The sequence below is a fragment of the Cibotium barometz genome, chromosome 32 (assembly GCF_041138505.1).
Source record: "Cibotium barometz isolate CiBa-2024 chromosome 32, ASM4113850v1, whole genome shotgun sequence".
NCBI classification, from domain to species: domain Eukaryota; kingdom Viridiplantae; phylum Streptophyta; class Polypodiopsida; order Cyatheales; family Cibotiaceae; genus Cibotium; species Cibotium barometz.
In genome coordinates, this window is record NC_141077.1 from 31,018,537 (window position 1) to 31,044,224 (window position 25,688).

Sequence of the window (25,688 nt, forward strand, 5' to 3'; positions counted from 1 at the left end):
AAAAAAGAAGAAAACAGACACCAACCTATTCATTCACGTTGATGTTTCCAATGATGCAAATATCAAAATTAGCAAGAAAAAACAGTGAAGCTCTATTTTAAGACCAATCCACCACACACATACACAACATCACAACCAATTTCACACGATTTCTTACTACCACACAAATCTTATCCATTCATTTTCTACACAATGCACTACCAGAATGCAAGGACAATCATGAATCTTATGCAATGGGAGTTGAAACTCCAAGAGGAAGGAAGAAACGAAGGTGTTTCCCCGACAGCGGCGCCAAAAATGTTATGGACTACCACACCTCCAAGAGGGAACTCAATGCATTCACCTAAAGGATGAGCAATAGATCACAACTGTCGTAGGGCACTTACCAATGCTTCGAACTCGAGTCCCTTGAGGCCTCCAAGCTCACTTATTAAGCTCTAACCTCTAAGCTCCACCTCCACGCTATCACCGTAGAGTCGCTCGCTTATTAAGCTCCAACCTCCAAGCTCACTGATTAAGCTCCAACCTCCAAGCTCCACCTCTACGCTGTCACCGTAGAGTCGCTCGCACTGTCGCATAAGGCAATCACTCTCTCTCACTCTCCCACACAAGCATGAATCATACAAGCATAGAAGAGGAACAATGCTAGAATTCTCTCTCTCTCTCTCTCTCAATCTCTCTCAAGACACAAGGAAGAGCTCTCTCTCTCTCTCTCTCTCTCTCTCTCTCTCTCTCTCTCTCCACAAGGAAGAGCTCTCTTTAGCACAAAGGGGATTGTGTCTTTTCATTATGAGAAAATGCCTTATATACATTTGGCCCTTATTCACACTTGGGCGCCCAAAACTTACTTAACTAGGCCTTGGGTGGCCAATATCTCATAATGTACAACTTTTATAGTGCCATTTCATGACACTTATTAATGTTCTCAATTGGAGGATCATGTTTGTTAATCCAAAATGGGATTAACATGCGTTTAATGAAGGAATTGATGAGGAGTTGTGGGGCCTTGACCTAACCCCCTCCTGGGGTCCCCACTAGGTGACCAGGACGAGGTCTAATGATGCAGTCCTAGGAGAGGCTATGACCTATACGGCTCTCCTGGAAGAGTCCGACAATGGAGTAATCAAAAATCCCATGGATCATTCGGGTATTAGACCCATGGAAGGTCGTGGACCAAGGTATCTAGAATAGGAGTCGGTGTTAGGCACATGAACTTGCATAGTTATGAGGATGGGCCTCAAGTGTAGGAAATCTTATCATGAAGAAATTTGTATTGGAATTGGAAATTACAAATTGTTTGCTGACTTTTGAATGGAATGATGAACTTAATGGAAATTATAAATTGTTTGTTGACTTTTGAATGGAACGATGAACTTAATGGAAAATCAATTTAAATCCATCTGTAGGGACTGAGTGGTAGGGTGTTGGCTAGATCATGGGGTTCATGACCAAGGTTGGATACAGGCTTGAGTCTCCTCCCCTGTTTCCTCTATAGAATTAAGATATATATTCTGCTGCTTATTTAGAAAAGTTTTAAAATGGGTAAAAAGATCTGGATAATACTTTGTTGAAACCCCCTTAGGTTCGGAGGATCATCCATCCTGATCCCAAGCGGGAGGCACACAACTACCCATGAGGGTGATCCCAAGAGGGGGGAGCTGGGCTGGGCCTCACATATAACGTAGCACCTAAGTGCACTGGTGGGGGGGTTGGGACTAACATGTTGTGAGGGGATTATACAAATAGTGTTTACTACAATTTATTTATGTAAATTTAGAGAGGAGAGTTTTAAATTCAAAATCCAAACACAAAATAACAATTGTAAAAAATGTAAAATTTTAAAAATAAGAGTATTTTAAAATACATGCTTGCATGCACATGATGTATGGGTTTTTTATAGAGCGACCCCCTTGAGATGCCAATCAACACTACTAGAGTTCTTGAGGGAGGAGTTAGAAATACCCTTAAAGGGATACCCAATGGTTCTTTTAAGGGGCAAGGCTCATGGCTCATGGCTCATAAGCTATTATTGACGACTTTAGCAGTCTTACCTTGAGCTAAGTGTTTAAAGCCATATAGCCACCATATTGACTAGATGATTTGGAAAACAAGTTTGGAATTGGAGAAATATTGAATAACCCAAGGGAAAAAAATTGTTGGTGCTTGTGGCGGGACTAAGTTTAGAAAGTGAGGGGTCGCGACACCTTTAATCCTTCACACATGTTACATGCAAACTTGTAGGTAGGCAAACACATAGGGTTTAAATTAGGACCAAAGGGCTTCACACATGCCACAACATAAGAAACAAAGATTTCCACTGCCCATCAGCATCCCATGAGGCAGCCAAGTGTGAAGCAAAGATTTCCACTGTCCATCAGCATCCCATGAGGCAGCCAAGTGTGTAACGGCAAGCAATCTTAATTTCCAATGTAGAGAAGTCTACATTTCCAACTGTGAAGGCCCCAATACATATGGATAATGAAATGATGACAAGCGATCAAAACAAAGGATCATGGCTGCTATCAACATGGCCCTCCCATCGTCTTACCTGCGTCTTGGGTCTTTGAATGCCAATGGAAATCTCATCTGCAGCAGCAGTAGCAATAACAATACCATCATCAGCAACAGAGCGACCTCTCTCTGTATGATCAAGTGCGAGTCCTGCACTCCCAATTCTGGCTCCAACATCACCAGCACCAACCCACTTCCAGGTTTTCTTACAAACAACTTCCGTTTTTTTAACAGAAAACTTCTTATCGACCATCTGCTTTGCAATGTCCGTACCTTATTCTTTTTTTTTTTTTTTTGGGGAATCAAGTTTCAGACTCTATTGCTTAAGTTCATGCCCTTTTACCCTTAGGTTTAGGTTTTTTCAGTGCTGATAAGATCGACAAAACAGGACAGAGAAAGAGTGCAGTGTAGTTGACTAGCCGTTAGAAGGGAGATTTTGATCTTTCCAAGCCGTGTTTTTTGTCAACGCCACATCCATTCATGCGTGAATGGCATCCAAAAGAAGCTAGAATCAGCTTATAGTAAATTGTCTGTAGCTTTTAGTGGGGGGCTTACCATACTTGTCCTGCTACAATGTCGTGCATGCTCTTACTAGCCCATGTTGCATTACTGGCCATCTTGAGTCCCCTGTCCAGTGCAACCCAGTAGCCAGTGATAAAGTTTCTATTGATCTTTGGTATCATATGCTATAAGAGTCACGATAATGTTTCTGGTGTGGTCTAGTGTTTGATGATGTGTTCATTGGGCTCTATTATGGAGGTTTGAGATGTACCAAGGATAAAGACAAAGCCCAAGAATTGGGGGAACAACGGTGTGTCTAGGACCAGGTTGCCAGCATGGTGCAAAAAGCACAGGGAGTGGTCCGAAATGCCCAGGAAGTTCCTTTCCCAATAAAAGTGACAGAATAAAGTATGAATGAGGACAATCAACCTTTGTAGATATAGGATGTGTAAACCCATCGTTGCTAGCTAGGTCAGTTGCAGGGTGCAAAAAGCAGTGCCAAAAAGTTCCGGAAGCACCCAGATTGAGTGGAAAAGGAGGTGTAAGGCCATGAAAAGGGGGCTAGTCAATGAAGAATCCTGTTGTGTTAGGAAATGATCAGCAAAACCATGTCAGTGGAAAAGGTAACATGATGGATTGTAAAATCAATCTCTCTCTCTCTCTCTCTCTCTCTCTCTCACACACACACACACACACACACACACACAGAGGGTGGGGGCAGCATCTGGCAGTGATGATGTCAGCGGTACGGTGGTACTGTAAGGAACAGCAGCAGGGTGTACAGACCAGCAGCCGGCAAGGAGATGGTGTGGGTACATCTAGGCACAGCAGTATCACCAGCAGCCGTACTGTTTGGCAGGGTATGAGCAGCAGCCTGGGTGTACGGACAGAATTCGGATTTTTGTATTTAACAGATGCGTGCCCCTGCTGACTAGCCAATTTTGTAGGCGATGATGATTTTCCTTGTTTGATAAGAGAGAGGAGAGAGAGCCTTGGTTGGCCATGCACCGACTCTTTTGTCACGTGTGGGCCAGCCCACACACATGGCCCCACTTGCCCCTTTGGGTATTGGGAACTCATATAAGGGTGCCCAAACACACTCATCCACCATCACAAGAGAGAAGATGAAGATGCCCCTTAACAAGCCTTTTGGCCGGCTGGACTTGCCTTTATTTAAATGAAGTGTCCACCCCCTATTAAACGGGTGTGCAAAACCATCATAACTTGCAAACCTGTATAAAATAAACCAAGGTTTAGAAACCACACTTACCACTTGTTCACATGGCCACCCTCACATACATGTTTAGGCAGTGTCTCTAACGGTGGCATCTATGAAACCATCTGATGCCTATGTAAGAGCATCAAACTGTCAAAGTTAACATGCCCAAAATGTGCATGCCAAAGCCCTGCATTGGGCATAGCAAATGTGGCAATCATTGCATGTGCAACATAAGCAACTTTGACATATTTGTCTAACTTGTATAACCCATGGCATAATGTACCAGATGCCACAATCATATCACCATCATTCCTGTCAAGAACTCGACACTTGTCATCATGAATGAATTCTGCCACAAGACCTGCTCTTGTAATAGTAGACACTAAAAGCAAATTTGTCTTAATGCTAGGGACATATAACACTTCTGACAGAGCAATAGTGCCGTTATCAGTGTGGCAGTGAGCACTATTTGCACGCTTCACAGGATATGAAGAGTCGTTAGCACACAAATCACTTCCGCCTTGGTGTGCATGTCCAAGAGAAGTAACCTTGACGTAATGTGCTGAGAGGCACCACTGTCAAAGTACCAAATTCATCCTCTTCTGCAGAAAGCATGCATCTGCCTGAGAGGGATCATAACTACATGCAACAATGAAGGGTCAATCTTCTTGTACAAGGTTTGCAGATTGGTCTTCCTTCTTGGCAGTAGGGGCTGATTTGTCATCAGTAGACATACCAGCATTTTTCCTTTGCGAGTCTCTTCTTGCACTCATTAATGTAATGACCGGGCTTCCGATAGTAATTACATTTGTCTTTCTTCTTAGTTTTCCAAGCATCACTTTTGACTTTCTTGATGGCTTTCCAAAATCAGCTTTTGGCTGAAAACCACCATGTGAAGGTGCCTTCCTGTTGCTCTTATTTGCGGCTGCAAATGCTTGATCCCCACCATGCATGCCGGACCTATTAGTCCTAGTCTGCTCTTCCTGTAATAATAATGGCACCAACTCCATGTGATGGAGTTAGGATTGCCCCTCATTGTCAGGTTGAAAGTGGTGTGAAAAGTACTGTAAGAGTTAGACAAAGAGTGAAGAGTAGTAGTGACAAGGTGGCCTCATCAATATCGATGAGCTGTTCTGAAACTCGCGGCGGGGGGTGCCCGGGGGACTAGGGCCTTTGACACACTTGTTGATACCATCAATGCATATTAAAACATTTAAACATGGCCACAGCCTTAACACATATCCATCATCACTTTGCATAAAACATAAAAGCTGGACAAAACATCCACAAATGCGTAAAATGGAGCTTGCACACGTGACACCGCATAGAGGCCGGAATGGGCCGACCCCCCCCTTGGAGTATTTTATTACCCAAGGAGAATAATATCATGTACAAGCTTTGAGGGCCTTACTCTCCCCACGGGAGATGCCGGATTATCCATATACAAATGCCATAACATAGCCCAATACGAGGCAACCAAGCCGGAACATAGGCTGTAGAAATGCCGAGCCAACAATATAATCCATATACCTCCATGTGGGTACTGATTCTTCCCCAAAAACCACGGGTCTTCATGCAATAGAGAGGGTACAACAAGTACAACTCTCCATTCAGTCGGTACAGTGGCTGGTACAGCAGGTACAGCAAGTACAACAAGTACAAAAGCTGGTACAGCCGGTACAATGGGCAGTACAGCAAGTACAAAAGCTGGTACAGCCAGTACAAGGGCTGGTACAGCAGGTACGGTGGTTGGTACAGCCGGTACGGTGGCTGGTACAGCAGGTACAGCAAGTACAGAAGCTGGTACAACCGGTACAATGGGTGGTATAGCAAGTACAGAAGCTGGTACAGCCAGTACAAGGGCTGGTACAGCTTGTACAACAAGTACAAATGCTGGTACAACAAGTACAATGGCTAGAAATCATAATAAATGATTAAATACCCTTGCCCTCAGTATTTCTTCGCGATGGAAGCCTCCAAAACAGTCCCCAACAGCCGGTATTCTTCATGGGCAGCCTTCAAGTGAGAGAGAAAGAGAGTAGCCATCATTAGGGCAACCTGTAACGGTGGTAGAGGCTAGTGTGGAGCAAGAGAGCCTCCATTAATGAAGAGAGAGGGCTCCAATTTATAGATTTGAGCCTCCCATGAGCTAAAATGGCAAGAGAAGGTTACGATGACAAGTGGAGAGCCACACAATAGCTGAAGTGACAAGTGTGAGGCCACTTGTCTCACTTTGATCCTTTTTCTAACAAGTGTCAGGCCACTTGTCTCACTTTGGTCCACTTTCTTGCCACATGTCCCAATCTAAGAGATGGGTCCTTCCATAATCTTTACCTCTAAAAATATCCCAACTGGTAGACATTCTGTCATAGGCACTTTGCCAACTCTTGGTATCTGCTCAATTCCAGATGTAATGACGCGAACAGAATTTCCATCGGAGTCGGGCCAAAAATAGCAACTCTCCTAAATTTTAGGAGTGTGGTCCTTTGTATTCTAGGATAATCCCCCATTCCCAAAGCTTGTACTTTCCAAATATTTAGACATCCTGGAGTCCACCAGACCCCTTTCATACTGGGAAATGTCCAGGCTGGTGACATCCTCCCCAACTTCTTAAAAGTTGTCCGCAACTTTAAGCTTCAAGCCATATATTCAAGATATAATCATGTCCCATCAATTGGGCGAGACGAGACAGTCTCAAAAATCCAATATAAGTGAAGAATCCATGTCCCAAAGAAATGGGCGAGACTAAACAAGTCTCCATAATACCAATATCAAAATCATGTCCCAAGATAAATAGGCGAGACAAAAACAGTCCCATAAGTCCAGATATCATAATCATGTCCCAAGATAAATGGGCGAGACAAACCAGTCCCATAAGTCCAGATATCATAATCCATGTCCCAAGTAAATGGGCGAGACAAAACAGTCCCATCATGTCCACTTTACCACTTGCACTCCGTGTTGGTACTCTGACCACACACCTTGGATGAGAGGTGGGCTTACAAGAGACACACAATGAGCCGGAACGACCGACCCCTCCCTTGAGTAAATTGTATTACTATTGGAGAAATTCAATACATAGCTTCACGGGCATCCATTGCCAAATCCTCCATGCCAATGCATATGAAATTCAGCATTTAGAAAACAATGGTATGTCGATGTAGATCACCAAGGAGCTGCATTGACGCCCGGCCCGACTTCAGTGCCCATATTCTCTACCATTGGCTCTATGTTCTACCGAGCAAGGTAGCAACATCTTGAAGAGCACTTAGGACAAGAGAAATAGTACACAGGGCGGCTAAACAAGGAGTCCTGAAAACAATCACTCGCACGCATAGATAACCTGGTGTTCCATATGCATTTCTGCTACACATAGTTTATAGGCATTTCGGCCACCAACTCACACTACCCTCTCAAGTGCCCATGTTCCCTTCCATCTGCTCTCTATTGTTCCACCCACGCATGGTAGAAACAATCTTCAAGAGAGCACGTAGGACAAGAGAACACTACACAGGGTATGTTGTGCTTGTCACTATCCTTTGAAGTGCCCATGTTCCCTTCCATCTGCTCTCTATTGTTCCACCCACACATGGTAGAAACAATCTTCAAGAGAGCACGTAGGACAAGAGAACACTACACAAGGTAAGTGAACCATGAGTTCCATAAGTCCAATGCATCCCAAATAAAGGGAGCCAAAAAGAATAATCCATCCCAGTAAAAGGGAGCCATAAACATAATCCATAAACCTAAGGATGGATCCAAATTCCTAGAAAAGAAGTCCAGGAATCCATACACCTGTATACCATAACTCTTACCACATACTCCGTGCTAACCACACACCTTGGAGTAGAGGTGGACTTTATCCATAAAAGCATCATATCCATGAGATATCCAAAGATTTCTTCTCTATAAATTCGGACAGATTCGTCCATAGAAATTGCTTGTGAAGCCCAATATCTATATAAATCTCGTCCAAGAAAGAAATCTCCATAGATATATTCCATCCCAATAAAGGGAGCCATGAAAAGAATTCATCCCATTAAAGGGAGCCATAAACAATGTTTCCCTGAAACCATCTCAAGGCAAACAACAACACCTTTCTCCTTGCATAGCTATACAAGGGTTAGTGAACATCAAAAACACTTCATAGTAAATAGCAAAAGCACCAACTTTGCAAACTCAAAGTATACTTAGCTTTTCTTTGCCAGGTTGGTCATGAAGCCAAAAGAAATATCTCCTCACCATATCCTTAAGATATCCCGAGATATATCTCCATATAGCTTGCCTGTAAGCTTGATAATATAATCCACAATATCCATATGGAAAGAGTGCTAAACGTGTGCACATAAAGCCAACTCCATACTTCCAAGATAAATTTTGTGAATTCATAAATCCTTAGATCAACAAGCTATCTACTCCTCATGCTCTTGCTTCATAAGCTATGAAGCGGCTAGCCATGCTTAACAGCAATGATGGTAAGTGTGGTCCCCACTTGAGATCTTTTCTCTTCCTTATTGATAGAAGGAAGCCTCCGCTTCCAAGGAAGTCTATGCTCTGATACCAATGAAACTTGCGGCGGGGGGTGCCCGGGGGACTAGGGCCTTTGACACACTTGTTGATACCATCAATGCATATTAAAACATTTAAACATGGCCACAGCCTTAACACATATCCATCATCACTTTGCATAAAACATAAAAGCTGGACAAAACATCCACAAATGCGTAAAATGGAGCTTGCACACGTGACACCGCATAGAGGCCGGAATGGGCCGACCCCCCCCTTGGAGTATTTTATTACCCAAGGAGAATAATATCATGTACAAGCTTTGAGGGCCTTACTCTCCCCACGGGAGATGCCGGATTATCCATATACAAATGCATAACACAGCCCAATACGAGGCAACCAAGCCGGAACATAGGCTGTAGAAATGCCGAGCCAACAATATAATCCATATACTTCCGTGTGGGTACTGATTCTTCCCCAAAAACCACGGGTCTTCATGCAATAGAGAGGGTACAACAAGTACAACTCTCCATTCAGCCGGTACAGTGGCTGGTACAGCAGGTACAGCAAGTACAACAAGTACAAAAGCCGGTACAGCCGGTACAATAGGCAGTACAGCAAGTACAAAAGCTGGTACAGCCAGTACAAGGGCTGGTACAGCCAGTACAAGGGCTGGTACAGCAGGTACAGCAAGTACAGAAGCTGGTACAACCGGTACAATGGGTGGTATAGCAAGTACAGAAGCTGGTACAGCCAGTACAAGGGCTGGTACAGCTTGTACAACAAGTACAAATGCTGGTACAACAAGTACAATGGCTAGAAATCATAATAAATGATTAAATACCCTTGCCTTCAGTATTTCTTCGCGATGGAAGCCTCCAAAACAGTCCCCAACAGCCGGTATTCTTCATGGGCAGCCTTCAAGTGAGAGAGAAAGAGAGTAGCCATCATTAGGGCAACCTGTAACGGTGGTAGAGGCTAGTGTGGAGCAAGAGAGCCTCCATTAATGAAGAGAGAGGGCTCCAATTTATAGATTTGAGCCTCCCATGAGCTAAAATGGCAAGAGAAGGTTACGATGACAAGTGGAGAGCCACACAATAGCTGAAGTGACAAGTGTGAGGCCACTTGTCTCACTTTGATCCTTTTTCTAACAAGTGTCAGGCCACTTGTCTCACTTTGGTCCACTTTCTTGCCACATGTCCCAATCTAAGAGATGGGTCCTTCCATAATCTTTACCTCTAAAAATATCCCAACTGGTAGACATTCTGTCATAGGCACTTTGCCAACTCTTGGTATTTGCTCAATTTCAGATGTAATGACGCGAACAGAATTTCCATCGGAGTCGGGCCAAAAATAGCAACTCTCCTAAATTTTAGGAGTGTGGTCCTTTGTATTCTAGGATAATCCCCCATTCCCAAAGCTTGTACTTTCCAAATATTTAGACATCCTGGAGTCCACCAGACCCCTTTCATACTGGGAAATGTCCAGGCTGGTGACATGTTCTCTCAAATCCTTGATTTTTGGCAGGTGCTCATTCATAGAGTTGCTCTCATTCATCTCCAAATTATCTAGCTGCCTCTTCAGATAGGTGACTCTCGCTTCATTGCGAGTCTAGTAGAGGGCAGCCAATGCATCCTCTTCACAGGCAATGCAATGTGGGAATGAGGAGACACATCACGCATATCCCATCTCCTCTGCTCATGTGTAGAAGGGGGCGGGCGTGTAGGTTTTGCAAGTGGCTGCCCACCACATTTTTGGGCGAACTTCGTCCAATGTAATGATTCCTGAAAACCCTTTGGCTACAAGCATATGCCGCATGATGTATGTCCATAATGCATAGTGCGACCGCTCCAACGTGTCGTCCTCTGCTGTCAACATCCCAAATACATCATTATGAGCCATTTCAGATAAAATACCAAGCACAAAATGCAAGCTGTCCTCTGTTAAAATTCGTTGCAAGTAATGATGCCAAAGCTCTCTAATTTGCACCAAACCACTGGCACCTGCAAGAAATTGATTGAAAAGCAGAGAACATTGACGATTTTTGAATTAGTGAAATTGATGGTTGCAGACGAAAAGCCCCAAATTTTTATGTTGCAGGAGCTTTGATGCAGAAGGCTGATTTTTACAAAAGCCACAAAGTTCGATGGATCCAAGAGGTCCAATTTTGTTGGTTTTCACTCAAAATTGAAAAATCTTCAAATTAATTTTCGACGTGGCAGTTGCAGGTACAACATGTACAGTATGCAAGCATAGTTTCAACAAGCGGGTAGTACGGACAACATCACACATTATGGATGCAATACGGACAAAGGTGCAGGTGTACCGACAACATCACAGAGTATGAATGCAGTACGAACAAAGGAGCAGGTGTACGGACAGAGGTGCTTAGGTGTATGGAAATGCTACGTAGGTAGTACGGGTGGTACATGATGACTGAACGGACGTCGCGCGAGGATGTACGGAAAAAGTACGAGCTCGCACGCATACGAACAAGTATGGGTTTGCACATGTGTGCGGTCGTAGCACGAGGATGTATGGACAAGTATGGGCTTGAACAAAGCAAGCCGAACCGTTTGTTTCTGATGCCACTATTGGGTTTAGGGTTAGATTTAGGTTTAGCAAATGAAGCATAGAATGCACAATGAACAAAGAGAGTGAGAGTGAGCTTGCACGATGTACACACAATAATGACATAATGAGGTAAGGTACAAAGTACAAGACGTGACCTTTAAAGGTTAGTTACACAACGTAAGGGTGTGTTCACATACGAGGGAAAAAAACCCTTTGATATACAAAGGTAACAAGTGCCTTGTGTGGAGAATTATTACTCCTAGTTCACACGCCACTACACTTGCATTCACCAAATTTAGAAGTTCACCTGCTTTTCTTGCATGTGTGTCAAGTATAGTCTTCTGGGGTACACATACATAATGTTAGACACTCTTTATGGCGTCCTTGTTTCTAAAATTTGTCCACCTTGCTTGTGAAAAGCATTGTCCATCCTTCATTTAATGTAATGTGTACTTGAGACTCAAACATTAGTAATAAAGGTGTAATAAAATATTAAAAGGTTGTGTGTGCACACTTACCACTTCAAAACTCAAAAAACACTGATTTAGTTTGAAACAGGGCAAAAAACACTGTTGCATGCGCGGAAACCTTGTGTACTGATCCACAGCCCTAAGCTTGATTAAGAACAAGATGCTGATTTATACATGATTAAGACAAAGAAGAGAGAAGAAGAGAGTGATAGTTGGTGTCAGGTTTTCTTGTATTTAATATGGTACGAAAAGGTGACTGAATGCTTGTACATGGTTAGGCCCTTGGTTAGCCCCAAAGGGGCAACCTCTGGCCCCTACATGAGTTCGACTGACTTTCTATGATAATGAAATGATGCATGACTTGATGGAAGTAGTGAATAATGACTTCATGCTTTTATATATGCTTGGAGGAGCTGGTGGGCCTGCTGAGGTGTTGTCAGCCCGTTCTTGGACAAATAAATTCATGTAATGCTTTGATAAATGTTGCACTTAATTCTAATGCTTGCCCACACTAGCTGGCCTTTACACGCATGCTGTCGATTGGATGTTTGGATCCCCCATGGGTTGCGGACATGGTTGTTTCCGTACGACGTACGACGGCATATCGTACGGCACGATACCGTATGTACTTGTACATATTTTTTTTCAAGAAAATTTTATTTTTTCCAAAAAAAAAAGTTCAAAATGTTTTTTTTCTCCAAAAAAATTTAAATTTTTTGGTAGGTAATGGTCTTTCTTTTGCTTATCTATGGGTGTTTGAGCTTCCTCTATACTATGATGCTTCCCTCCTTTCTAAAATACTCCATATCTGGACTTGGAAATACCTAAGTTTATAAGTATTTTTTTTAAACATTGTATTTTATCGTACGATAAGAATTTTTTTAATATCGTATCGTATTTTCCCGTACGGTATTGTATCGTACGAACCGTATGGTAATATACCTGACAACTATGGCTGTGGACTGCAGCTGGTATGCTCTTGATGGTTGCCGACAAGGTTTCCAAACCTTGCATGGTGATGTTGATGATGATGGTGCTGATTTTGATGGTGATGCTACTGTAGATGATATTGATGAAGATGATACTATGGATGACCTAAAATACTATCCTAACTAATGGATTAATTAAGGATTAATGTTGTTCATGCTGGAGATTAGCCATGGCACGGGCGTGCACGTGACAAACACAAGCATCCACGGGGTGCTTAGGTGTCCCTTGTCCCATGGACATTTGTACGCAAGAAATACCTAACAAGTTCCACACAGGGTCATCGTGAAATGCACTGCGCTTCTTATGAAACGCGAAACGCGAAACGTGAAATGTCCATGAAACGTTTTTGTCATGGACTGAAACGTTGGGCATTTCAGGGCAACTTTAAAAAATATGAGGAAAAAAAGTGTTACGATACAAGCTTTCTAGCGCGGTGCCATGGCTTAACCTGCTTCTCTCATCTAGGAATCGCTTCAACAAGGTAACCCTCTCTCTCCCCCCCTTTGACACACTCTCTCTCTCCATGTGACTAGGATTAGCTTTTCATTTCAGTTTTTCTTTCCATGATACTACTCTTTCTCTCGTATTTTTTTGCAAAAATTGAAAAAAAAAAAGAACTCTCCCCGTAGCTAAATTTTTTTCCCAAGGTTATCAATTTGTTTTGTTTTGTTTCTTTTTTTTTTTGGGGGTAAAATGGGTAAAACAATTAGTTGCCCAATTCGAGCAATCCCAAATTGGTTGCCCAATTCTACCAATTCGGGAGTTTGGGCAAAAACCCCCCAGTTTTAGATTTGTGCCCAAATTAGAAAAGGCCCAAATTTCAATTTGGGCCTTTTTAATTTTTATTCTAATTTTCAACAACAAATTACAATTATAATTTATGGTTGAACTATTGGTGTGTATACTTTCAACTCTTTTGGCACCATGGTTCGGAGGGGAGTAGCATCAGGCTCATCGAGAGGGAGATCTTCGGTTGGAAGGGACCCATGGCTTGATACGGTGGTCATCACCGAATATAACCGTTCAAGTTCTAGGAACGCGGTCTGCATTTATTGTGGGCAAGTGATGTTTGGTGGTGTGACATGTGTAAAGTCACGCCTTGCATGGGGAGATGGCAGCAAAGGCATCAAAGGCATGTGTTGGAGTCCCTGAGCACATCTTCATAGCACATGGCTGTGGGTTGCTTCCTTGGTAGACAACACCAAGGAGATAATAAACTTTGTGACTCGGAAGTCATTTGCGCTTGGCTGATTCCGATCCCACTGCTAATGGGAATTGGTAAAGCCAACGAAAATCAAATTTTGCTACATCTTTCTTGTCTTGTGCCGGTAAGTCTATTTGGATATCGAGTCTTCTTTTTGCTTGGTTTTCTTAGGGCTTAGGGTTTTTTATGATCTTTCTTAATTCTTTTACATATTCCAAAAGTGCAAGCTAATAAGGAGCAAGGATGCACTACGGAGTATGGTAGTTAACCAGGAGTGGATCGAGTGGCCCGAGTCTACCATGCTTGCTGCCATAAGCATCCAAAACACTATCTTCGACGATGAATTCTAGACGGAGACTGATGGATTGCAGTGTGCATTATTGCCTATGGTGTCTATGCTACAACTCTCTGATGGTGAGAGAGCCACCATAGGTCTCTTTTACAAGTTCATGGAGAGGCTTCAACGAGCTATCACAGGGTTCATGACTATTAGTCTTGATAGGTATTGCTTGAACCATATTTGGATGATTCAATATTCATAATTTAATCATGATTCATAAATAAATCATAATGATCAAAATTTGGAATGCTCATTTGTGACACGTGCAAGATTTCTCTCATGTTGAGGATTTTTGAGAAGAGATAGTCTTGGTTTCGAAAGCCGATCCATTGTGTTGCACACATCCTCCATCCTGCATATGGAGAAGTGATAGCCAGAGGTCTGATTGTGTGCTTTTGATTGCATGGAATGAGTATATGGAGAAGGTTATCCTGATGGGGCCATGTAAAATTAGGTTGTGGAATACATCTTAGAGTACAAAGCTAATAGGGGTAACTTCTCTCGCCAAATTGCATGTGATCTGGAAAACTAGGTATTGCTTGTCATCTGGTGGGAGAAGTTTGGTAGATTGAACCCCACATTGTAGAGATTAGTCTTGCGAGTTCTTTTGCAAGAGGTGAGCTCATCAGGCTCTAAGAGACTGTGGAGCATTATGGGTGACATCCACACGAAGGATCGAAACATGTATAGTTTGTTTGTAATTTTAATATGTGTATTATATAATATAGACAACATTATGTCTGAGTTTTAACTCCCAACTTGTTTTTAAAATAATTTCAGACTGAACACAAGCCAACTTGATAAGTTGACTTATGTCAATGCGAACCTCGGAGTGTTGGAGGTTTGGTTACTATGGCAGCATTGAGTTAGATGGCGGAGCAGATGAATTATAGAAAGATTGATGTGAGACTTACTGATGTGTCACAACTACAGCCGAGGATAATGTCTACGACGTCATCGTTGACGAGGACATGATGAGATTTACACGTCAGACACACTTCTTCACACGCCATGCAGTCCGTGCTCATGAGGAGGCATCCATTGGAGAGACATTTGCAACACAAGCCCGTTGAGAAGGCCATGGAGATGTGGACAGTCTATCTAGATGGACTAGAGAGATGGATCCTTTACTCTCTAGATCTACTTCCACTCCCTCTAAGCGACTAGGCTAGAAGAGCCTAAGACTTTGTCCATGTCATGGTCTTTTTTGATGAATTGCACACTTGTTTTTGGACTCCAGTAATGTCCATTTATCTGTTAGATTTCTTATTTAATCGTTCATGCCATTGAATCATGATGTAATAGGTTAAAACTTTAAGTTATTGAAATCTTAACTTGTCAATGACTCAATGGTCATGACCTCATGAGACATGTTTTTTTAAATATAAATGTTACATATATGACTCATTATTAGGAAATCACTATCCATGAATGTAATCAACAATGTATTATAGTTTTAAATTTTGTTTGGTAATTGCCAATCGGTTACAAGATTTTTGTACTTTTGTTTTCTTGATTGTATGTTATTAAAGTAAATAAGTTTGAAGGTCCAAATTTGGAATTTCAGATTTGGGCTCCCAAATTGGAGGGAAAAATTACATTTCCTCTCTCCAATTGAAAGTCCAAATCTGAAATTTCAGATTTGAATCTCCAACCTTCAGATTTTATGTATATAATTGTTTCAGTCTATCATTTGATTGTCCACCTGTAACGCGCGGAAGCTCTGGGTAGTGTTCTTTCAGCCCTAAACACTCTTGGAAACCTTTTGATGCAAAAACGCACCATCTGATGCAAAAAAGCAGGCAGAGAGAGTAGAGAGAGAGAGAGTGAGAAGTGCTGGAAATTCAGTATATACTATGGTACAAAAAGGGTACATATCTTGCAGCCCTTGGCTGCCTTCATAAAAAGGTGGTTAACCCTAAAATCTGTCCCCTATGGGACCTCTAATGATCCAATCCCCTAGTGGGAGAGAATGAATTAATCTATGAGCACTTGGGCCTTTTTATAGGTTCTTGGACAATGTGGGAGCTGGCCGACTACTGGTCGGCCAGTTCTAAAAGCATTTAATGCTTCCTTTAACTCAGCCGACTGGTCTTCTTGTTCATGATGCGCAGCCGACTGGTCCTCCTTCTTGTTCATGATGCGCAGGCTGCTGCCCTTGTCCCCTGGTTCAGCCGACCACTTCAGTGAGCAGCCGACAGTCCTTTCTGGCAGCCTTGCTCCAAGTCCTGCTCCAATTTACATTGCCATCAGTGCTCTTTGCTCTATCATCCTAGTTCTACTCTTTATCTGGTTGCCTCTTCTGGATCTAGCCCTGAGAATGTCCATGGCATCAATGATGCACATGACACCACCTACCCGGTGGTGAAACGTTTCGTTGCAAAATGAATTGGGGGTCTAAATCTGAAATTTCAAATTTGGGCTTTTTCAAAATCGTGTAACCGATTGGCATTTGCCAAACAAAATTTAAAATTACAATACATTGCTAATTACATCCGTGGATAGTTGATTTCCTCATACTGAGTCATACATGTAATTAAAAAAAAAACATGCCTCATGAGATCATGACCATTGAGTCATTGACAAGTCAAGATTCCAATAACTTAAAGATTTAACCTATTGTATCATGAGATCATGACCATTGAGTCATTGACAAGTCATTGACAAGTCAAGATTCCAATAACTTAAAGTTTTAACCTATTGTATCATGATTGAATGGCATGTACGATTAAATAAGAAATCTAATAGTTAACTGGATGTTACTAGAGTCCAAAAAAGAGTGTGTAATACATTAAAAAAGACCATGACAGGGACAAAGTTCTAGGCTCTCCTAGCCTAGTTGCTATCATCACACTCACACTTAGAGAAAGTGGGAGTAAGTTCGAGGATAAAGGATCTATCTAGTCCATTTAGATGGACTGTTCACATCTCCATGGCCTTCTTGGCAAGCTCGTACTGTAGATGTCTCCTCATGAGCACAGATTGCACGGCATATGGAGAAGCGTGTTTGACGTGTAAATCTCATCGTGTGCTCGCGAATGAAGTCGTAGATAGCATCCTCGGTTATCCTGGCCTATGGTTGTGACATGTCAATCTCAGCAAGTCTCACATCAATCTTTCTATAATCCACTTGCTTTGCCGTCCAACTCAATGCTTCCATAGTGACTAAACCTCCAACTCTCTGCAACACTCTCAGGTTCGCATTGAAATAAACCAACTTATCAAGTTAGCTTGTGTTCAGTCTGAAATTAGTTTTAAAACAAGTTAGGAGTTAGAACTTAGACATATTGTTGTCTATATTATATAATATACATATTAGAAATTAGAAACAAACTAATACGTGTTTCGGTCCTTTGTGTGGATGTTACCCATAATGCTCCACTGTCTCTTAGTGCCTGACGAGCTCATCTTTTGCAAAAGAACTCGCAAGGCTAATCTTTACAGTGTGGGGTATAATCCATCAAACTTTTTCCACCATGAGACAAGCAACACTTGGTTTTCCGGATCATTGGCGAGAGAAGTTACCTCTACTATCTTTGTACTTTAAGAGGTCTTCCTCAAGTGGATTTTGCACGGTTTCATCGAGATAACCCTTCTCAATATACTCACAAAAGCACACAGTCAGACCTTTGGCTATCACTTCTCCATGCAGGATGGAGAATGTGTGCAACACAATGAATAGGCCTTTGGAACCAAGACCATCTCCTCTCAAAGATCGTCAACATGAGAGAAATCCTATACGTGTCACAAACGAGCATTCCAATTTTTAATCATTATGATTCATGATTAAATTATGAATATTAAATCATCCAAATATGGTTCAAGCAATACCTATCAGGGCTAATGGTCGTGGACCCTATGATAGCTTGTTGAAGCCTCTCCATGAACTTGTAAAAGAGTCCCATGATGGCTCCATCACCATCAGAGAGCTGCGGCACAGACACCATAGGCTGTAATGCACACTGCAATCCATTAGCCTCTGTCCATAATTCATTGTCGAAGAGAGAGTTCTCTGGATGCTTATGGCAGCAGGCGTTGTAGACTCGATCCACTCCTAGTCAATTACCATACGCCGTAGTGCATCCTTGCACTTTATTACCCTGTACTTTGGAATATGTAAAAGAATTATAAAAGATCATACAAAATCCTAAGCCCTAAGAAAACCAAGGAAAAAGAAGACTTGATATCCAAATAGACTTATCGACACAAGACAAGGAAGATGTAGCAAAATCTGGTTTTCGCTAGCTTTACCGATTCCCATTGGCAGTGGGATCCGAATAAGCCAAAAACATATATCTTCCAAGTTACAATGTTTATTATCTCCTTGGTTTTGTCTACCAAGGAAGCAAACCCAACGAATGCAACCGATGTTCTCCATCATTAAATCCAAGGAGTGTGCAACTATCACGAGCATGGACATAGAACAAGCTTTCAACAGTGGGCTGTTTTGGGACAGATTCAGAGATTGTTTGGGATTGCTTTTGTGGGATTGTTTTGGCTTGGCTTTGTGAAGAGGGCTTTGTCAAAGTCTTGTGTGGACACGTGTGGAAAATCCGGGTGTTGATTACACACTCACCTTGGATTCTTTCTAAAAAGCTTCTATGTAATAAACTAATAGGGAGGGCCGGCCGTTCCGGCTCAGTGTGCTGTCTATGTATACGGTTTGTGGCTTTGTGTTGTTATTCTTTGTCTGTACTTGAAGAGTTTCTCTTCTAGTCCGGGTCTTATTGGTTACTCTGGTATCAGAGCTTAGGCTTTCTCGGATTTGGGTGGCATAGGAATACTGAGAACTTTAGAACCTACAGCCACAATGCAAGGCGAAAGCAACCCAACTCATGGGGAAAGCTATGGAGGATGTAATACTCATGATCAGCCACATTCTTGCAAAGAGGATTCTAGGCATGAAATGTAGAATTGACAATTGCAGTGCCCGAGGACAAAGGGATACAATTGGAGAGTCCACTTGAGACCGAAACTTAGCAGAAGGGAAGTGGTGGTGGTACAGTCAAGGCTGTCATGGTAATTGGTCTTAGAGGATCAACAGGTAGCTGAAGAGCTTCATGAGTGTCTTTTCGAAGCTCGATGGAGGAGGATGTACACACTAGCAATTGTTCACGCACATTGGAACTGCTTTATTTAAAGCCTAAATACAGTGCTAGTTTACACAATTAATCACTATCAATATTTAACATTCCCCCCATAGTGAAAATGTGGCTAGAAAGCCCAATCATCTTTGGGTAGGTTTGCTTTTTCTTCTTTTTGTTGCTTCTTATCGTTCGAGATAGAAGTAAGAGTTTGTAGAGCCTTCATCAGCTTTCAGCTTTGCAAGCCTCTTTTGACACTCTTCAATGTAGTGCCCTGGCTGGTGGTAGTAATGACACTTTTCTTTCTCCTTCTTCTTGGTGTCACCCTGTGTGACGAGTCCACTTTACCTTTGTACCTAGAGAAGTAGGCTTGGTCTCATTTGCTTGCATCACCTTTGAATCTGTTCTTCCTTGTCTACTCCTCATGGAGAAGTAATTCAACGAGCTCCTCAAAGGATATAGGATTGCCTCCTCCTCTCATAGAGAGATTCAGAGAAGTATGGAATCTTTGATAGGACTCAGGTAAGGAGTTAAGAATGGTGGTGACCAATTTTTTGTTATCAACTGCCTCATCTATATTCAGGAGTTGTTCTTTTAGGTTTGTTACATTGGTAAGGTGATATGCAATGGAATCACCTTTGTTCATGATCGAGTTGTCCAACTCCTGCATCAAGTACATGATTCATGCTTCATTACGGGATTGGAACATGGTCTCGAGAAACACCCAGGCAGCCCTTGCAAAGCTGCAGGATCGGATGTGAGGAACAATGGATCGCTTGAGTGAGAGCAATCATGGCCATTGCTTGAGCATCACGGGCATACCACCATCTTTGATCTTCAGTGGGTCCAGGTGGCGGTGCTGAAATGCCTAACACTAATTGTGCCACATTTTGAGTCCCCCTAGATGCTGCCACCAACATTTCCTTGGGATCTTACACCGGTCTAGAGTCCTTACTTGGGGAAAGTGTCTCTTGCGTCATTTTCAATTTCGGAAGCTCTCGGCATCTTTGGAAACCTTTGATACCCTACAATTTCTAATTTTCTTGCTCTCATAGACTAAAAGTGTCCATCTTGCTACAACCCAGCACCTTATACATGGTTGTTGGCATCACACATTACATGAGAGTTTGTCCCACTATGCCATGGCCACGCCTAGTGCTTGTACAGTAGCCTACTTGATCTTGTGGGAGGCTACACCACCTTACCCCTTGCATAAATTTTATGTCTGCTTTGAGGAGTTTTGATGACAAAATAACAATTTTTCGAGTGGAGCGTGTCTTCTAGTAGTGTGAGCCGCCACAGCTCCGCACCCGTGTTAAATATTAATATTGATTAATGTGGGAGTTTACAAGTGCTCGGTGGTTGTATAAACTAGCACTGTATTTAGGCTTTTAAAAAAGCGGTTCCAATGTGTGTGAACAACCACTAGTGTGTATACGTCTTTTATGTGGGAATAGCCTCTTAGAAGGATATTATGTAAAGTGGTGATGTGTGGCAAAGTGACACCTATCGGGGACACTTGGCATCATATTTGGCATATGGCATATGTGGTGACAGCATATGCTTCACCTCTGTAAAGGGAGTCTCTCCTTTAAAAAGGACCTATCGCTATAATAAATTTATGCTTTCCACTACTCTTGTATTCCCTCAATCCCTTTGCCCTTGTGCTAATATTCTTGTTGGTCATCATCTCTCTCTTTTTTTTCCTTTTTTCCTTAAAGGTAAGAATGTAATATTACGCAAAGGTAATGTACACAGGCCTCATGGCCAACAGCTGGGCTAGAACACAAACAAACTTAGAAAAAGGGGGGAGGGGGGGATAGAAATAGTAGACAGTAGACAGTCCAGACAACTGATACATTTTCCTGAGTAGTGACGATGCCATCGGGAAAAAACCCTCTATGAACTATGCACACAATGGAACTGTGCGGACGATCGGAATCCAAGAAGCGGCCAAATCTCTCTCTTTCTCTCTCTCTCTTCTCCCCACTATGTGTGTACTTGCACACTTACCCTAGGCACACCTCACCAACAATTGGCGTCAGAGCCTCTGCCTAGCTACAACCACTAGAGCTCCACGCACAGAACAAGCCTTTGTGTCCATTTGCCAATCCAGAGCCATGTCGTGCGCCACCGCAGCGCCACCAGTCCAGAGCCTTGCGCCACCTTTCAGAGCCCGCCGCCACTAACCAAACGAGCGGTGCATCTGTGCAGCTACTCGCCACCGTTGGCCAAAGGGGCTGCACACTTACCCTAGGCACACCTCACCAACAATTGGTGTCAGAGTTGTTTGCTGCCCCTGCCTAGCTGCAACCATTGGAGCTCCATGCACAGAACGAGCCTTTGCCTCCATTAGAGCAAAGCATTGCCGTGCACCACAACAGCGCTGCCAGTCCAGAGCCATGTGCGACCGTTCAAAGCCCGCCGCCACCAACCAGATGGGCAATGCTACTGTGCAGCTAACCGCCGGCCAAAGGGGCGGCACTAGTGCCCAGCCAACCGCCACCGCCACCGCCGGTGGTCAGCCTGCCTCCGCCTTCTGTCCACCCAACGGCTATGAGATTTTCTCACTGCCGTACTTCTGCCCATGTCCGGCTCTTGGACAGCCTCCGCTCGAGCCCTGTCAAGATATCACAAGGGACTTCTTGCTGTGTGTCTTGTGCTTTTGAGGGAAAGAGAGAAGGAAGTGGATCAACTCGCACCCCACCATCTTGCATCTTGTTTTTTTTTTTTCCGAGAAAAGATCCTTTCATTAGTTATGTAAAAAACGCCCGTAGGGCTACAAAAGAGATCTCTCCTGCTCCTAACAGAGAGAAGAGCAGTGAATACATCATGGCAGCCCGGGAGACTCTCCCTAGGTGCTGCAAAATACAAGCATCAGTCTAAAGGACTGAGCGGCTAAATCATACAATGGGGGGGGGAAAGAGCCAAACAGGTGGCCTGTAGTGCCAACGGGGGGATCCCGTGTGTAGGGTGTAGAACGGGCCGCAGCGCCAAGTGGTATGAAAGGCCTGGCGCCGTAAAATCGCCTCATCCCGGATGCGGTCGTACTGTCCTCGCAGGGTGTGGATCAACTCCTGCCAAATCCCCCGAACAGTCTCTGCTGGTGGCTCTAATCTCCCCTCAAAGGCCGTGAAGCACCGGGCCCTCCAGGTGAACCAGATGGTGAGGCTGCTGAGGAGCTCCCATCGTAAATCCCTCTCCTGTGTCCAGCTGGCGGACGAGAAATCCGGTGCCGGAACCAGGCGAGGCTGGCCCCTAATAAATCTGATGGCCTGACTGCCCTGCTCCATCTCATAGCCCATAGCAGGCCCTGACGAAGTCGACCAAGCAGCGGCACCCCACGTAAACATACCCTCTGGAGAGAGGGGGGCTAGAATACGCAGCATCCGCAGCCAAATCTGCTGTGCCTGAGGGCAGTCCCAAAGGCAATGTCTCTGTGTCTCCATAGGGTGGCCGCATCGGACGCAGGCCGCCGGAAGACCGCTGTAAACAAGCCAAGTGCCAACTGCTGAGCCCCTGTGGGCGACCAGCCCACTGAAAAGCCGAGATCCTGCGGGCCTGTCGACTAGCCCAGAGCCGAGCCCAGAAATCCTCCAGGAACTCCTGTGATAGTCCCTGCAATCGCCAATGCCCCGCTGCCGCTGGAGAAACCGTCCTCCTCGCCGTCAAAATATGCCGTCCCAGCCGAACAGTATACTGGAAAAATGTGATCTCTGTGGCCTCAAGGGATGCATAAGGATCATGCCACTCGTACTCTCCGGGGTCCCACTGTAGCCGGGCCAAGGGGCGCGCTGCATATGCCCATATACGCCAATCCGGGAGCACGTCAGCAGGGTCGGGGTCAATATGCCACTTCCGAGAAGCGGCAGCCACCACTACCCGAATCCTCTGAAAGGTGCACTCTGCAACCAAAGGCGACTCCACCTCCACTCTCTGGAGTCGGCCCTCATCCTGAATCTCATAATAGAGGCATCTGCCATCCTCAGTGCTAGCTCTGACAGCAATCAGGATCTCCAACTGTGTAAAGGCTCCCATCCACCGTGGGGCCACTGGCTCGAGAGGTGTGAACCACTCCTCTGTAAGTGCCTCCTGAATATCATCCCTCATAATCAACCCCCCTCTGAAGTGACTCAGCCTCTCCACCTGGGTCTCCTCTGGTAGACTGCAGAAAGCCTGCCAGTCTCCAAAACTACGAGCTGGGCCTGCCGCTAAAGGTCCCCAGGCTAGACGAGGCCGAGAACCCAGCATATGACCCTGCTCTGTACGAACCGCTGGGCTCCAGATGAGCGGCTGCCTGGCCCGCTCCTCAACACAAGACGGAGGCCGCTGAGAGAGCCCCGGTCTCAGTAGCTCCCAAGCTCTCAGGATACTCAAAGCAAATCTGTCCTCCCATCCTCTACTGAGGCCTGTCCTCCTCATCTCTATGAATATCCAGCGAATCTCTGGTGCCCAAGTACCCCCTGCAGGAGGCGCCTGGGCCTGCAGTCGCTGCAAGAGGAGCTCTTTCCAAGGCTCAGCGCCTGGAAGCAACCCCCGAACAATAAGCTTCCCCAATAAGGCTCTACTCTGATCGACTGGATCTATAATGCCCAAACCGCCCTGAGCCAGCGGAAGTGTAATAACTGCCCATGCAACCTTTGCCCGAGCTGGCTGACCGTCCCGCCCAGACCACAGAAAGTTCCTGATCAGCCTCTGTACCTGGCTGATGCAAGAGCTCGAGAAAATCCAGCAAGACGTAATGTACCACCACATAGTCGCTAACAGCACCTGATTTGCCACCACCACCCTCCCAGCCAAGGATAGTCGAGCTGTACTCCAATACAATAGCTTCTTCCGAATGCTCAGAAGAAGCGGGGCAATCTGCTGCTCAGGTGACAAATCGAGGCCAATCTGGCATCCCAAATACCGCACTGCTGTGCCGGGAGGAATCCATCTAAAACCGGGGTCCGGACTCCATGCCGGAGTGGGAGCACTACTGATCCAAAAGGCCACTGTCTTGCGCCAATTGATCAATGCTCCCGAGGCTGCACTAAAGACCTGGAGCGACTGCTCTGCCCGAATAAGATTGGCCTCTTGGCCATGCAAAAATAAGCCCGTGTCGTCTGCAAACTCAGCATCAAGCAAATCCTCCCCCCGGACTGGGAGCTGAAGTCCTCTCAAACCAACCTCCTCTGCCGTCAAATACATACTCATAGCCTCCGCAAAGAAGAGAAAAAGGAAAGGGGCGAGAGGACACCCCTGACGGACTGATCTGGTCAGCTCAAAACTCGGCCCCCGACCTCCTGCAATCAGCACCTGGCTGCGAGCTGTGGAATACAAAGCTGCCACCCCTCTGATCCATCCTGGCTCAAAGCCCAGGCGTAGCATAGTGCCCTCTAAGAATCCCCAATCAACTCTATCGTATGCCTTCTCAAAATCGAGAAGCATCACGACCAAGTCCTCGCCAAGAAACCTAGCTCGGGCCGTCGCCTCCCAGAAAGTAAAGATGTTGTCAAGGATACTGCGCTCCTTGACAAATCCTGTCTGAGTAGCATGAATCAACTCCCCCAGGAAGGGCTGGATCCTCAAACTCAAGGCCTTTGCCAAGACCTTGTAGACAGTATTGAGGATCGTAATAGGCCTCCAATGCCGAATATCATCTGATACTCCCTCTCCCTTGGGGATAAGATAGATCAAGCCCTCGGAAAAGCTCTGCGGCATCACCCCAGTGTCCAAAACATGCTGAAAGCCCCTGCGGAGGCCTGGCCCCAAAAGGTCCCAATAGCGCATAAAAAAGGCCGGCGTCAGTCCGTCCTCCCCTGGGCAACTATGTCGCGGCAGGACCCTCAAGGCCTCGGCAAGCTCAATCTCTGACAGAGGCGCACCTAGAACTGTGCGCATATGGTCTGTGACCCTCCTCTGCACATGGGCCCACACAGTCTGTCTGCATACATCTCGATCCTCAGTGGCTGGCTCCGCTGAAAGCAAGTCACGATAAAAAGCAGTGGCAATGGCTCTAATCTCCCCGAGCTCAGTAGCTATCGATCCATCCGGTCTACCAAGCTGGCGAACCCCTGCTCGCGCATGACGGGGTCCAGTGATCTCAAAAAACTCCCCAGTCACTCTATCACCAAGCTGCGTCCACTGAGAGGCCTGACGACGATAGTAAAACTCATGTCTCTGCTCCTCTGCCTCTCTAACCTCCTGGCGTGCCTGGCTCAGCTGGGACGCCACCCACTCACATGCAGGCTGCTGCTCCTGAAGGCGCTGTAGCGAAGCAAGGCTGCGTCTCAGCCGTTGCTCCCGC

At 44.7% G+C, this 25,688-nt stretch overlaps 1 protein-coding gene across 1 annotated transcript in view; it reads left to right on the plus strand.

Annotated features, from left to right (window-relative positions):
* The first annotated feature begins 2,460 nt into the window (after positions 1-2,460).
* LOC147620083 (thylakoid lumenal protein TL20.3, chloroplastic-like) overlaps positions 2,461-25,688 on the plus strand; it is a 38,556-nt gene continuing 15,328 nt past the window's right edge. Inside the window, exon 1 of the mRNA XM_086772254.1 lies at positions 2,461-2,711. Within this exon, the coding sequence (XP_086628380.1) occupies positions 2,513-2,711 (199 nt within the window). The 5' untranslated portion in view covers positions 2,461-2,512. The remainder of the gene's footprint in view (positions 2,712-25,688) is intronic.